The sequence below is a fragment of the Ixodes scapularis genome, unplaced genomic scaffold (assembly GCF_016920785.2).
Source record: "Ixodes scapularis isolate PalLabHiFi unplaced genomic scaffold, ASM1692078v2 ptg001014l_1___fragment_2___debris__unscaffolded, whole genome shotgun sequence".
Taxonomy (NCBI): Eukaryota; Metazoa; Arthropoda; class Arachnida; order Ixodida; family Ixodidae; genus Ixodes; species Ixodes scapularis.
This window is the reverse complement of record NW_024610080.1, coordinates 34046-50461: the sequence shown is the minus strand read 5'-3', so window position 1 is coordinate 50461 and position 16416 is coordinate 34046. Positions and strand designations below refer to the sequence as shown.

The window sequence follows — 16416 nt, the reverse complement described above, 5'->3', positions numbered from 1 at the left end:
GAGGAAATCAAGTGAAATGTAAGAAGCGGAATATCAAAGGAATGATAATCACTGACCTACTGCCAAACGATTCCTTTAAAAGCAGCTTTGCCTCGTACACAGAGTCAGTCTTGAACAGGGATCCGAAGAAGCAACACATCTGCCAAGGTGAGCCACCGATATTCTTACCACTCGTTTCTTTCTACACGCATGCTATTTCATAGTGAAACTTTGTGACTAACGAACAGTTTTCTACTTAACTTAGATCTCCCTTTCTGGTCGAGCTGAAGAAGTCAAGATGTATCCTACACTGCTTGTGTTTGCTAGCCTTGTGGCCGCCATCGCCAGTGTTGCCTCTGAGGAGACCTCGTCAAATGGACCTGTGGACGCATGGAAGGTAATAACGGGAAAAGGATTACTTGAGTATAACAATGCTTGATTCTCATTTTTCCTCCAAAACACGCGCAGTTTTTGAAACTATATGTTTCGTAAAGTCCTAATGTTTGAAATGTCGCTTTAGATTTTCCAGTAGCTTCGCCGTTTATAGTATAGTTACTCGGATTTAAAATTGTAGTATTTAAAATTGGCGTTATTTTACTTAGATTTCAAAATAAAGCTGCTTAAAGAGGCCATGAAAAGCGAAGTGAGAAATCACGTGGTGTGTAGCGTGCTTGGTTCGATGGTTCCAAGCTTCCACCTTCCTTTTTAAGCAAACCATGGAACGTGTCATTCGCAAGCGACGATAATTGCCGTCACGGCAATCATTGGCCACGAACACGAATTTAAATATTCGTCGACGGATTGATTTTTGACGAGCGACTGCGTCCGAGTGACGCAGTGCTCAAGTCCAATGCCTGAGCAGGTGCAGGCTGGCGTGCTTTGGGTACCGCGGATGTAGCACAGTGAAAAGGCGGAAAGTTTTTGAAGGAAATAAGGTATGAAATAGTACGGTATATTTTCAAATTTTCATACGGAAAAACAGGTTTCACTTTATGCCTTTTTTTTTTAAATTTGGACCCCTGAACGATATGCGATTAGTAAGATTCCAATCCAAAATTATTTTTCCCAGCCCAAAATGTCTTTTATAGCCTCTAGATTTTATTAAAATCACCGTGAAGCCCGCTTTCTGTATTCTGCTGCCTATTCAAGAAACGTGCACGATCTGGAAATTGCTGTGCGGTTGAGCCTGCTCTTTGTTTTTCCTTTTCTTCTCCGTTTATTCCTCTAAAACGTGTAATCCATTCCAGAGTCCCATTAGAGCGACAAACCGAAAGAGACGACAATGAAAAGCCTCAAAGAGTGTCTTTCGCGATTTGACAAGCTTTGTAGAATAAAGGAGTCTATGCTCAAACACGAGCATCATGCAGGCGAGGGCATCATTTTGCAGGCTTGCACTCACTCGTGCTTACTTCACGAGCACCGAACGACTAAACGCCTGCCAAAGGTAACATCTCGAGCATGCTGCATGTGTTTTAGACATGTAATTGTTGTTTCTTTGGGTTTGTCGCTATGGTGAAACTCGGTCATACAGTACGAGAATTGTTCAGCCCTCCTGTAGCGCCCGAAAAGCACCTAAGTGCGTTTGCGGGCTTCTCGTTCTCGATAGAAACCGCGATATTAAATGGTGTGCATCACTTTGATTTCCGGAAAGCTGCAGCAGAGTCTTGTGGCCTCCTTCTGATTAAAAACGTTGGCCGTTCTAAACCAGACGCAATGCCTTAAAACTTGCAGCAGTGTCCTGCAATAAACCCGCTTTCCGATTCCTCTCTATATACCGTTTCACATTAGGTCCAACCGCGGCAAACGCCACGATCCAATGGAGCCAATCATACAGCGCCAAAAGTGCATTGTCACGGCACTCGTCGCCTTTCTGCGTTTGGTAATAACGGCTAAGCCAATCACGGACCAAATAAAAATGGCGCAGTATTAAGCAGCATTCACTTTGCGTGACTGGTTTACACGGTAACAGAAAGCTTATAAAGGCGACTAACGCCGTGATGATGCGTTTTTGGCGCTTATTGATTCCCTTCGTCGAATCACAGTGCTGGCTGCGGTCGAATTAAAGGCCAACTCCGCTCAATTCTGAAGATATCGGAATAATGAGTGATTTCGCCTTAAAAAGCACTAGTAAAAGACACTACGCCATTTGCTTCGCGAAAAATGGTATATATATTTTTAAATTTAAATTTCAACATGAGCAGAAGTAGAAACCGAAACTTCAGCTCCGTCCGGCAACATTGGCATCGGGCCGTCCAGGACATGGTTATCACGTGGTACGAGATGTCACGTGTTGCCGGACGGCTATGCCTGGTAGTCGATCCCATATGAACCATCTTGCGGCCGAAGCGCGTCGGCACGAGAAACAGCTTCCGAGACAAAGGTGGTTTGAGTGGTGTGGTAGCCTTGGGACCGGTACTAAAAACAAAGCTCTCTAACGCACGCGTCACTCCATGGAGCGATGGGGAAAACAGCCCGACCCAGCTGCGTGTGTTCGTCTCGCACTGCGAAGCGCACTGAAAAATTTTGCAACCTATGCAGCTCGAACATTCTTTCCCAAATATGACCAGGCTTCACCCATACAGTGCCCCGATATTGACGAGTCTGAGTCCAACTCCCAGGCAGACTTATCTAGTTCTTTTAGCATGGCTTAACTTATTGCGGCGATTAAAACTGCAAAGAAACGCACGACCCCCTGTCACGAGGGTGTCTCTACTGAGGTGTTTCGAAACCTGGAAGGTCTGGTTCTTGACACACTCCTGCAGGCCATCAACCAACTATGGGAGACAGGAGACATCCCCTCTGACTGGAAACATTCTTTTGTGGCCCTATCTGGAAGACAGAAAAGACACCCAACAATCTCCAAGATTTACGATTTAATTTCGCTTACACCCATGATTTGCAAGCTTGTAGAGAGGATGCTGGCCACACGAGTGTCCTGGTGGCTCAAAAGCTACGGTAAGTATCACCCCGTGCAAATCAGCTTTCAACCGTAATAGGGTACTGAGAAGGGCCTGTCAGTTCTGGTGGACGACATCATACAGGTCAAGTTGAATGCACGATGGTAGCTTTAGACATTGCCAAAGCGTATGACAATATTAACCACAGAATCATAATGACCAACCTTATCCGGAGAGCAAGTCGTGACCTCCTTGCGCAGAAGTTGCGGTTCCATCAGAAAGACGCCGAGCTCTGTTAGGCTCTGATTGAAGGATAGTGGGTAGACCTCAAAGAAACCTGCCTTGAGGTCTACCCACTGTCCTTCAATCAGAGCCAATCAGAGCTCGGCGTTCTGACGTCACCACAACCCCTGCAAAAGAAGACAAACTTGAGCTCCGCCTAGAGCTGGAGCTTCTTCCGCGGGTTACACGGTTTGTATACTCTTTCCTTCCGAATCAAACCTTTGCTATAAGGGTGGATGGACAATGAGAAAGATGTTTTACATCCAATAGGGGAGTATCCCAAGGCACCGTCTTGTCTCCGCTCCTTTTTGACATTCCATTGATATCTCTAGCATGGCAACACCATCGGGTTCCGGACGTCGAATGTCTCATCTATGCTGTCGACGTCACTTTATGGCCTAGTCACAAGGACCTCTCTGGCAAGCCGAGCTGTTCCAAGAAGCCCTTGATATTCTTCTGAACTATTCAGAACGAGCTGGGCTGTAAATTTCTTCGCAAAAATGCAACAACGTTGTGTAGCAATCAAGGCGGGATGTAAGCAATTCACTCAGACCCCCTTTCAACTCAAGCTGGGTACCATAACAATACATAAAAATACAAATGTCCGGACATTGCGCCTGGATATTCAAACCGAAGGGCTCCGAAAGATTAGGCAAACATCTGCCACCACAACCTCTCACTCGACGGATAGCGCCGAAAGCTGGTGGTGCCCGTACAGACATTGCTCGACGGCTGGTGCGTGCCATCTTGCAACCGTGAATTATATACCAGGCGCAGTTCCAACGACTCACGCCGGCACAGTGGTCGCAATTTGAAACCAGGAATCGTGACGCAATGCGCGCTATAACGACGCTGCCTCGCTTTACTCCAATTTCAATCCTACAAAAACACACGAGGCTGAACACAATCTCGAAGCTCATCTCTCAACGAGAACAGGCAAGGGAACAGCAGTTTGTACCAGCGGTTGCTGCGCTACGTGCGCATTTTCAACGTGGCCCCCCGCTGGACGTTCAGTCGAGACCAACACCCCAATGGAAATTCACCCACATTACCACCAAGAAACCGACCAAGTTACGACTTCGCGATCAGGGAGGCACGCCCTCCTAACGTCCCTGCCCGCAAAACACAGAACGACAACCACTGTCAAGTTTACGCGGATACCGCAATCTTCCCCGGACGGCGGCCGATTTTCTTTCCTAAACAGCTCCTTCGACATTCTTGCACTCAGGGGCACCAGCGATGTGCATCTGGGAAAGTCGACCCTCTTGTCATGGAACTACAGGCCATCCAGGTCACTATACAAGCAGCAGCCACCAAGATGCCGACCATCCGCAATCTTCACATTTTTGCAGTCTTCTTAGCGGCAGTTGAAGAGCTCGAAAAGGTTTCTAAACGATGGAACTTTGTCAAACAATACACACCTTTCACCGTAATACTTCCACCTGCATTACAGGTGCACTCAAGTGGATTCGGATAACCTCTATTTACCGTCCTAACTCAATCTCTTGGTTCTAAAGCATCCTAAAAAACCTAAACTACATTTAGGGGTGGTCGATTTTCCTGTTAAAAATCCAATCAAAGATCGTGTGACGCCCACCTTTCTGCGCCGTCGCGCAGAACACCGGGGGGTGCCACCAAACGGGAAGACAACATGTAGGGGCACGCGACAGCCAATCACGGGTGACGGCTTCCCGGCGGACTGAATTTTAGAATACGCGCGCCTCCGAAAAATCAGTCCGCCGGGAAGCCGTCACTCGTAATTGGCTGTCGCGTGCTCTCCCATGCTGCCTTCTCGTCTGGTGGCGCTCCCTGGTTGTCTGCGCCACGGTGCAGAAAGAGAAGCGTGGTACGATATTTGATTGCACTTTTAATATAGAAGTCGGCCGCTCTTGAATATAATTTTGGGCTTTCTAGGTTCCTTAGGGATTGCAGATTGAGTTATGACAATAAATGGACGATTTATTTATCCACTTGAATGCCCTTTTGAGGTGTATAGGATTCAAGGTCATGCCACAAACCAATACAACCTTGCAACTGATCAGCAGGCACACTGGTGATCTGTTGGAACGCAGTTGCGCGAGGGCAGCGCACACTGCTGCGTTGCGCTGTACTCGGACAACGCAGCCGAGGCTGGTTTCACTATTTCTCCACGGGGCGCGGTGCCGTCGGGGCCGAGATGCGCTCCGATTGCAAACCGAAACTTATATACCTGTCGAATTTGTGCGGTTTTTCAGAAAGCCGTAAAATGCTTCGCGGGACTTCTATCGTTCTGCAATTTGTTGCTTTACTGTTTTTCGATGATGCTGAGCAATTTTCCAATTAAAACCATGCTCTTAAACGCTATATTTAAGAAGTTAATTACGCAAAAGTAATTAACAATTTGATTATTCCGGATTTTAATAATTTTCCTAAATAGGCCCCTGGCCCAGGACCAAGACGACACGAAAGGCGGACAAATTTCGAATTTGTCCACCTTTCGTGAAACTCCCTATATATATATATATATATATATATATATATATACATACATGTATATACCGAGATTTTTATTAAATATGACGTTCAATCTGAGGTACTTTTATTTTATTTTGGGATATGGTTTGAAGCGTTATTTTTGCTTGTAATCTAGAGCTACAACTTATGTGTATATGCAAATGATAGGTACTTATGTGAATAACAGTAGAATATATTCCAATGCTATATATTTAAACACCAGGAATTAAAAAAGAACACAAATAGGAAGTCGAAATGTAAAAGTAGCCAAATGTGAGCTTTTCGAAGCGCTATATTGCCGCGAGCAAGGCTGAGAAAGCAACGCTCGGTCACGGTCCTCCAGAAAGTTCCCGTTTATTCATGTGCCACACGTAACTTCTATCATTTATCCCTGCTTTTGTTTTCTAGAAAGTGCGTGTTCATTCTCGCCCCGATCACGCGACGCTCGAACCGCTTTCGCCGAATCTTCGAGATAGCGACGCACTCTAGATAAGAGGCCGCCCGCGACCTTGTCGAGTCAGTCTCGCCCCAGCGCTCGATCCTGCGGTTTCGCCGATTTCGACGCCCGCGACGCTTTGTTATTATCTTTTGTACTCTTTTATTTTTGGCACAAGTTCGCCACATTAAACGTTTATTTCTTCCTGTTCATCTATTGTTTTTTTGGTCACTACCCGTGACAATATTTAAGACGGAGATAAAGCAATGCAACATGCCTTCTTTACGGAAAAGTGGTGATATTGTGTAAAATGATTCGCCTACATAAAAACGAAAACAAAGTTGTTTTCTTAATGCACGTGAAGTTGCGGAACGTTTTACCTTGAGACATGTTTGAAGCACTATAAATAGCTTCATTCATAAGCTAAACATCAGTTTATATATACAGGGTGTCACAAATGAAAATTTACACGGTCTTTTTTACCGCAAAAATAAACTAGGCATCGCCAAACGCTCATTCTCCGCCCAAAGGTAGAGCTAGAGGTCACAACCAGATGCCAAAGTTTCAGCCCGATCCGATAACTTAATCAAAGGTTATAAGTGATTTTCTGAAAATTTCAATGGGAAAATGGAGCCCATTTTTGCCCGTTTTCGGTTTCTGGTGCCATAGAGCCCCATGTGTTTGAAAACTCCGTCGGCCGCCATTTTTCCATTGAACTTTTTAGAAAATCACATAACTTTTGATTAAGTTATTGGATCGGGCTGAAACTTTGGCATCTGGTTGTGACCTCTAGCTCTACCTTTGGGCGGAGAATGAGCGTTCGGCGATGCTTAGTTTATTTTTGCGGTAAAAAAGACCGTGTAAATTTTCTTTTGTGACACCCTGTAGATGATATATCCTTTTGAGGAAAATATATTAGAAAAAACCGAACAGTAAAGCTTAAAAAAGGTAAGATATTAATAAAGATATTGGGTAAATGTAAATGTATCCAAATGTATCTGTTTCGAAGCGCTATATTTCAGACGGAGACAAAGTAGTGCAACATGTCTTTAATTTAAAAAGACGACGATACGGTTTAAAAGGCTTTACTTAATTTCTTTTTTTAATTCCAAGATGGGTGTTTTTATTCGCACGTTGAAGTTTCGAAATTTTGACCTTGGGACATGCTTGAAGCGCTGTAAAAAGTGTCTTTATAAACTACTAGACCAACAATTTATATACAGACGGTACCCCCTATGCGAAGAATATTGAGAAAAAAATTAAATGCTATATATTACAAAAATATAAGATAATAACTAACAAATTTATAGTAAAAATGTCAAAGTGGTCCTGTTTGTGCATTTTTGACTCGCAATATATAAGGTACCTAAAATGCCAAGGCTCAAGATAAAATCTGCCGTAAAAATCGGCGCCTGCAGTTAGCAACCCAAACTTGTCGTCAACGGTGTATTTCAGAGATAGATTTAACATTGTGAAATTACGAGGCGCAACTCCCTTTTCGTGAAACAATATGGCGCGAAACTCTTGCCATGGTTAACGGCGGACAGCGATGCAGACAACCAAGTCGAGTGGCGGGGCGCATTTGGCCCACTTCTCTGAAGCTCAACATTACATGTTCCGGCAGGAGAAACGTTTTTGTTTTTAAATTGGAAGCAACTATATTTTTAAGGTCCTCTAATATACCGATCTCACCAGCCAGTTAGACTACGCCGCCGCTGTCGCGATGCATCGAGGTAACTTTAGTCTTTCTGCACGCGCGACAACCCCGCTAGGGTTCTGCGCGTCTGGAGCACAGGATGGCACGAGCCCTCGCATGCACTGCCGTCTGCCTCCTGTGAACTAAAGTTATGGCGGCGTCACGCATGCGCTGAACGCTTAGTGAAGTCGGTCTATTCATGATGTGTATACAGAGTTGGTGTGGGAATTGGTGTGTCAGATGACTATACTTTCCCCTCCAAATGTAGCGGGGAAACTGGATTGGTTTCTAGGTCACAGGACGTGAATTTTTCCGCTCTAATTATCAACTGACTGAGCTGGTGTACAAGTCACGTGACGTCAGTTCTCAGCTAAATTTAGCAGGTGAAACTGACCTGATGTTTTGGCCAGAATACGTGAATTTTCCCGCTAAATGTAGCGGGAAACTTAGTTGACAGATAGGTGTTGGGCCGTCAATTTCCCTAAGGAATATAGGTCACGTTACGTCGGGTAACGTCATGTGACGACACCTTTCCCGCTATATTTGGCGGAAAAATGCACAGACGGTTGAACGCACGAACAGACACAATTTAGAATTGGCGGGTAGCGCTAAAAAAAAAAAATTTCAAGCTTTAAAAAAAGAACGGTTTGAGTTGTGGCATTTAAACAGGTTAAGCGTTGTGCTCAGTGCCACAGCGCCGGAAGTTTTCTTTTTTAGATTTAAACATATGATCAGTTCCGTCATTCATAGATTGCAGTGATGGCTCTCCTAAGTGCCCTGCGGAAGAACAGACGCTGCAGAATGTTTAGGGTGATGGAGGAAGTAGAGATACCGCACTGGGCCAGCTCAAGTCACTAATTGTTTTCAATGTATTTTTTTCCAGACTGTGACTCTGCAGGACAAATTTTACCTCATGTACCGCTCATACGAAAATGATGATGCCCTCGGAGGCAACGGGAAATGTGTCTCCATACAATTGTCCGAGAAAGACGAAGGAACCAAGACCACGAAGAGCACAATGAAGTACAGGGACCCTCAGACGAACTCTTTGTAAGTATACACTTGCCCTTGGCTACCCTTCTTTGCTTCGCCTGATTACAAGGAACTGACTTTATAATTTAGGACAGAAAAGACTGTGCGTGTCACGGTGTCCAGCACGGCCGGCGACACCATCCGAATAGGCAATGCGGAGGGAGGTGACACATGTAAGCCGGAATTTCTTACTTTATTTAAAATCTAGATATCACACTTTACAGCCTCAGAAAAAAAAAAAAAAAAAAAAAAAAAAAAAAACGGTATATTCTTACACCTTTTCTCCTATATACAACACCCCAAAACTTCATTTCGACGCACAGAGCGCTGACTTCGAACGGACGGCCTCAAATTTTACGAGGTGCTTGAGAACGGTGAGATATTCCACATTATAAGCAGCTAAAATACGTATCAAAGACCACAGAAAAGAAACACTGAGGTTTTGCGGTAATACCAAGAAAACCTCGATAACTTTTTTTTTTGTAGTGAATAACACGTACATTAGCCATTTAACTAAGTTGTACCACTCGGCTATCGAGCCGCATGTTCAAGTTGGGAACGGATGGATGGATGGATGAATACGGCTGAGCCCTTTGGATCGGGCGGTAGCTTACGCCACCTAGCCATTTTGTTTTACCATTTAAGCTTAGAATATTTAAATGTGAAATCTATATTCACTCCGCAGTGCAAAGAAAGTGAGGCTATGAAACCCCCTTGCCATCAGTGGATAAGAAAATACCTAGTTTTCTCTCGATTTCTGCCACCATTCACTTAATCTTTGCTTGGTAATCTCTACAGTCTTGAAATCCACTCTCCCTTCGCTGTCTCTAAAACCCAATGACTTTATTAAATCTATGTTGTCTTCGGTAGGCATAGGGTGAAGCCCTTTACAGTAGAGTATCAAGTGCTCAGCCGTCTCGTCCTCCTCTCCAGAAGCAGTGCACACTGTATCAATTTCCTGGTACTTCACTCTGTATGTTCTGGTTCGCAGAACACCCGTTCTTGCCTCAAACAGCAATGAGCTTCCCCTAGAATTGTCATAAATGCTTTCTTTGGCAATAACTCTTTTGTTTAATCTATAGCTTTCCAGAGCCGTCTTTGTCTGCATTCCCTCTAGCCACCAATCTCTTTCTGTGGCCTTAACTTTCTTCTTAACTGAGACTTGCTCTTCGGTATCTTCGCTATAGCCCAAAAACTTTCCTCTTAATTTCCTAGTGCGCTGTCTCCACTTTGTGTCTACACTCCTCATGTATAAATAGCTGAAAACCTTTCGTGCCCATTGCTTTTCGTCCATTTGCCTCAACCTATCCTCAAATTCTACCTTGCTCACCGCTTCCCTGCTCTCAAATGATGCCCATCCCATGTCTCCTTGTACTCCCTGGTTTGGCGTTTTGCAATGTGCCCCCAAAGCCAGTCTACCTACTCCGCGCTGTTTTATTTCTAGTCTCGCATGCACTTCGGATTTCATGCATAGCACTGCGTTTCCAAAAGTCAAGCCAGGCACCATGACCCCTTTCCAAATCTCTCTCACCACCTCATACCTGTTGTAATTCCAAAGTGCTCTATTTTTCATTACAGCTGCATTTCTGTTGCCCTTACCTATTATATACTTTTCATGGTCTCTGAGATATTCTGCACCATCACATATCCATACTCCTAGATACTTGTATTTACTAGCTCTCTCAACTGTAATATTCTGTATCTTCAGCCTCTCAACTTCATCCTCGTTAAAAATCATGACTGCCGATTTTTCGCTACTGAATTCTAAACCTAATTCCTCTCCTTCCCTACCACAGATGCTCATTAATTCCTGCAACTCTGTCCTGTTGTTAGCCATTAGTACAATATCATCCGCATACATCAATCCCGGTAAGGATTGCTGAATTTTTTGGCCTAGCTTACTGTCGAGTCGACGGCTCGACGTCAGCGCCCTCTACGTCGAACTGAAGTTTCGGGGTGTCGTATATCTGACAAGGGGTGTAAGAATATACCCTTTTATTTCTGATAGTGTAGATTTACACAGCACAGTATCTATTGCGGTTTTACATTGCGTGTAAAGTCCCGTTCACACACAAGGGTCTGCTTAGGACCGAGTTTTTGTAATTTCTTACGACGAGAGAACACACTGGCACGCTGGCGCCATCTATGAGGTAATCCTCGGAACTGAATTTCACTCGATCGAAGGATTTGCGGCATCTGCAACATCAAATGTACGTACTGTGTATCAGAAATGATATTTTATGACATTGTCAGAAGTTTTTCAATCCAAGGAAGAAAGATTGATGTGCGAAACAGAAAAGGAAATATACCGAAAACCGCAAATCTTCTACAGCTACACGAAATACGGCACCAGGGTTCCTCGATGCGCGCTCTCCTGCCGACCCCTAATGCCCCTGGAGTGGCATTACGAGTCAGGGCTTTACCGACTCCCCGTACAAGTCCGATTTTCGCGGCGTTCACATTAACGTCGTCGCCATTGGCGGCATTGTCATTAGAGTCGCTACCGACAGCGGCGCTTAGGTGGTGGAGCACTCTCATTGAAGTAAAAATTAAAATAGAAAACTTTTAATATAACAGTAATTTCTATAAAACGCCTTCGGCATATCAGGAACATAGAATGTAATTTTTTTTTTCTATCTGAATTTCTATATATTTTTGTTTTGTTCCGAAAACAAAACTAGAAACCGACCGGTCGGCGGTTGCATGAGCTGTCAAGTGGCACGAGTCGCCGGCACCCCGGGCCTCGGCGCCGACCAACACCCCATAGAAGCTAAGGGCTTAGCGCTCTTTTCGTGCCGTCGCAAAGGAAGGCCATCGAGGGCGCGCGTCGAAGCGCCAAAGCGAAGGCAACGTGCGTGGATCGACCGTCGTAACAATACAAGCGTGTATTATTAGCTAAAAAAAAGAAGAAAAAAAAAAACTGTACAGAGCAATTGGTCTAGAAAACACTTTATTACATGGGCAAAATATTACACCCGATAATAATCGGTAAGGAATAGCAGGAGGTATGCGTATAAAGACCTGTCCAAACAGGATATTAGAAAACTCACGACTACGCAATCGTGCCGCGCTCCGCTGTCGGCCGTCGGGGGGAAACTTCACTCCGTCAAATCCACAGGACTCTTCCAGCGCTTCTGGGGATTGGATTGGATTCCCGCGGCTCTTGTTCCTAACGTACTTCGTATAGACAAGCAAACCTGGTTGGTTTGGAGTTTAATGAAATAAATGATATATTCTGAAGTTCTCGGTGTTTCTACATACAACTAAAAGTCTCACTGTTGCGCACTGCACTTTATTTATTTTTTTCGAGCCACGAACGTGGATTTTGACAAAGAAAGCTGAGCCAGGGCGGCCGCAGCGCACCCTTCGACGCAGGAATGTCCAAAATCCACCCGAAGCCGGACCTCCTTGGCCTTCGAGCCGAGGCGGCGGCATTACGTGAGGGCGTTGGCGAGTTGAGCCAGACGCAGGTGGCGTGTGACGTCAAATCTGACCAGCACCGACGTCAGAAAAAAGTGGAGGAGGCAAGGAGAGAAGTCGTGATCGTGAAAATTTTCACGACTCGTGCAAAAATTTTCACGACTCCGACAAATCGTAAAAAATAGAAGCGTCCGTTTCAATTTTCACGATTTGTCGGAGTCGTGCGTTTTGTAGTGTCCTGTTTAGACACCCCTTAAGACGCCTGCAGAAAATGCTATTTTATTAAGTCGAAAGGATTGAGGCACGTAATTATTGCTGTAGGAATCCGTATTATTATACAAAAATTCTTTCACAAAATGGCGAGAAACGCAGTTATTGGACACAGCAAAACAGATCAGAATAAAAATCATGTAGACGTACTCAATGCGAACACGGCTTGACAGGTGTCACTTACAATCATGTAAGCGATGCTAACACATGCAGGCACTGAATTCTCTCATTATACCCAGGTCACATTGCAAAATTAATATAATTTTCATTGAATCACTTTATATGCTTAGGAAATCAGCTTGCGATATTCGTATCTTCACCCGGGATCGCTAGGTGATTCAATCCCATAATATCATTTATTGACGATATATTAACTTTTCCGTTAGGCAGGGGTACAAAACTTACGTAATATTTGCAATCAACTAATCCACATCTCTCAATAAGCTCAAGCTGCCTAAGGACAAAATATAATTAATGCTTGATTCAATATTAATATTACCTTAATACAGTTAGGATTGTAGTATGAACGTGCTAAATGCGCTAACAAATTCAACAGAGACACTTAAGACTGCTTACGTGTAGGAATGCTAAAGCATTCATACACGCAACGTATTCCTACAAGCAACGCGCCACGCCTCCCTTCTTCACACGGCACTCCGGCGGTGACATACGCTCCCCCACTGCACAGGCGCGGCAGCCCCCCGCCGGTTCCACGGCTTCAGTGACGAGGCATCTAAGTTACAATGCTTTTCTTTGTGTTTCATTTTTTCTGAGGCGCTTCCGCTTTGCCGCCAATATGAATTCACGTGCCGTTTCGCTCAGTCAAAAAGTGAATTTAGGTACCGTTCCTCTTTGCCAGTGGTTATTTTGGTGCCGTTTCTCTAATCAAGTGCGCATTCAGGTGCTGTTTTTCGCTGCTACAGAAATTAGATGACGTCGGCTTCGCTCCATGGGACAGTTAATGCTTTCGCATTTTTAACATTTGTATAAATCAGTATAGGGCAGTAACTTGTCACTAGTAATGCGTTACCGGTAACTAGTTTCGTTTTTATTAACTTGCAACTGTCACTCAATACCGATTAATGAAAAATAACTTGTAACTGTAACAGTGTTACTATTTTTCGAAAGACACTGTAAAGAGTAAAGTCTTTACAATACATATCAGATTTACGCCTAGAAATATTGCAAACACGACCACAAAATTGTCTGGCAACGCGTCAGAGGGTCCAGAGTGCTGATGTGGGAAGGGAACAGCAAAACCTGCTGCAGAAGCCATTTGTACCACGAAGGAAAAAAATAAAATGAAAATGAACTATATTTTGGGTTACGCTGCTTGGCCAAGTTGGTCCCGCGAACTGAAGGATGTGGACATTTGTGTCCGTACCCGATGTGTATGGTACATGGCCTACAGCGAACGCAGATGAAACAATGCGCACGCAGATGAAACAATGAAACTTTGGTGATTGTCGCCTCAAACGCCTGTTTGGACAGGCCTTGAGATGGTGCCAGCTTGACGGAAATAATATTTTTGTCTGAAAAAAAAATATTTCAGTTATGAGTGCAACTATTTGACAGCATCTATGAGGATATTTAAAAGCTTATGAGACCAAACTTGCTAAAAATGCGACTTCTAAAAAAAAGTTTAAGATAGTTTTTTTTTTAACTATTTGCTTACAGTACGTGACATCTTTAAGAAACGCGGGGTGCGGCACGACCCAGGTATCTACTTATTATTTGTCCTGAGCCAATCAAATCGCGGCATTAGCAGACAAGAACGTTGAGGAAGCAGAAGCTTGAACAGAATAAGCCACACCCTGCCTTTCTTAAGCTATCAGAGACTGCGACGATTGCCATTCCTAATATATGTCTATTATGTTTGTTCGACGGCAGCGGCCACTAAATTTCAGTTCGTTCATTCGGATTACGGAACCTGTGACGTGGTTGTCGTTTTGGGAACAGGAGAACCAAGTAAGTAGTGCGGCCTTCACAATTTCAACTTCTACCCCACGTTGTTAACTTTTTTAGTACATGTAGTTTCTGCATATCACAACATAGGTTGCGCTTTGTATTAAGTGCAGACACAAATAAGCAATGCACATTATTACGATGTGTCACCACTAATTGCAGCGACAAGATAGGACACTTTATGGAAGCAATACAACGCATGTTTTACAACCTGCGAACCGACCATTCCACTGCAGCTGTGCTATTAATGCTGATGAAGTTTCTGACTTTCACTGTCAAAACGGAGTCAGCGGGTATTGCCTGGCATGCACCATACCGAAAGTCCCCGGTGTCCGGTATTGGCTATCTATGTAGGCTCGCTCATCTTTGTAATGCCCAGTGGCGGTGAGGATCAAGAGCATTTTGACAAGCGGGAGGACGGGTCCGGCAATGAGCTTGACCTCCAATTGGCTATTCTGCAGATTTGCCAGAAGGTAGGCCTCATTTCAAGCGCGGTACAAGCTCTCAAACAAATAACGGACAGCTGCATCTTTGTCCGTCCAGTAAAGCAAATCTTGTTAGAAATACCATCCACAATGACTGTAAAAATTGGAACGTAGAGTTCACGGTCAAAAACCAGCAGCTGATGCTGCCACTATTGCGTCGTAAAAATAATGGTGCACTGTAAATCTCTTTTACACGAAGTTAAAAACGGTGACCGTCGAAATCTACAGTCACTAGGTGTTGAAATTGACCGTAAACCAGATTTACAGTGCACGGTCATTTTTACGGCACTGTAACGCGGTTACAAGTAACGCGTCACATTTTTTTCGGTAACGTGTAGATATTCGTTACTTTTTCAGAACCGTAACGGCTAACGCATTCACGTTACATATCTCGAGCAACGGGTAACGGAGTTAAGTTACTTCTTCTTCCGAAGTCTTAAAAAAAAAGTTATACAAATTTTTCTCGTGTTTCTAGGCGCCAAGCCAAGTTAACTTTTGAGTTTTTTGCGTTTTTCGTTGCGTTTTTTTGTAAGTATTTAAGTGAAACCGTAAGAAAGATAAAGTAACTATGTTCAATGTCTGCATGAACATATTTCTTAAAATATGGCGCGTATGCACACCCGTAACCTCGAAACAGCGAAGACAGATAATTCATAATGAAAAAAGTTGCGCCAAAGTAACATGCGTTACCTTTTATCAGTAACGGTAACGGTAACGCGTTCCTTTTAGGTTGAAATAACGTAGGATGGTAACGTGTTACTATTACGTGGAAGTGACGGGTAACGTATTTTGTTACTTTTTTTCGGTAACGCCTACAACACTGCTTATTATCCATTTTTATATTGATATTTTAGGAATATTACTGTCACCCACCATGAAATGCGGCTGTAAAATTTACAATACCATGGTACTGAAGCGCACGATTAATTTCAACGGCCTAAATTATGCAGTGTAAAAAGCACGGCCGAGTATTTTGGGGCTGTTGTGCTTTGCACTGTTGAACAGGCTTAAAGAGCTGCGAAAAGTGAATAAAATAATCAGTCATGCACAGACAATTTAGATAACTGCGAGGTCGGCTGGTCTTGCACCATCCGATGCATTATTAATTTGCGTGACCCGTTATGTCAAATGAAAGAAAGCGATATTATATTTATTTGCATTTCCAATCAAATTTTCACATGTGGGCAATTAACTTAAGAACCTTTGTTTATATATTTTTTTTTTGTTTTTCCTCTTCGGATCCCTCGATCAGGGTGAATCCCAACGTAACATCTGTATCATCACATGTAGGAAGTAGTGTTTGACTTTACCATTTGACTATAATTCCAGCATAGAATAATTAGACAATAATAAATGTCATGAAAATGTGTAATTGGGTAAATGGTTCATCGCTCTTAATCTTATGTGAGCTTTTGAAGCACTAATTTTTTTAATGTACCCAAGTAGCCTGACACTCAACCT

General features: G+C 43.7%; 1 protein-coding gene across 1 annotated transcript; it reads left to right on the top strand.

The window, feature by feature from the left end:
• Nucleotides 1-277: 277 nt before the first annotated feature.
• LOC121834282 (male-specific histamine-binding salivary protein-like) lies at nucleotides 278-14473 on the top strand (the record flags this gene model as incomplete). Its single annotated transcript, XM_042288045.1, has 4 exons — nucleotides 278-376; nucleotides 8667-8833; nucleotides 8906-8988; nucleotides 14396-14473. Coding segments are annotated over exons 1-4 (427 nt in total), but the record flags the coding sequence as incomplete, so codon positions are not given.
• Nucleotides 14474-16416: the final 1943 nt, after the last annotated feature.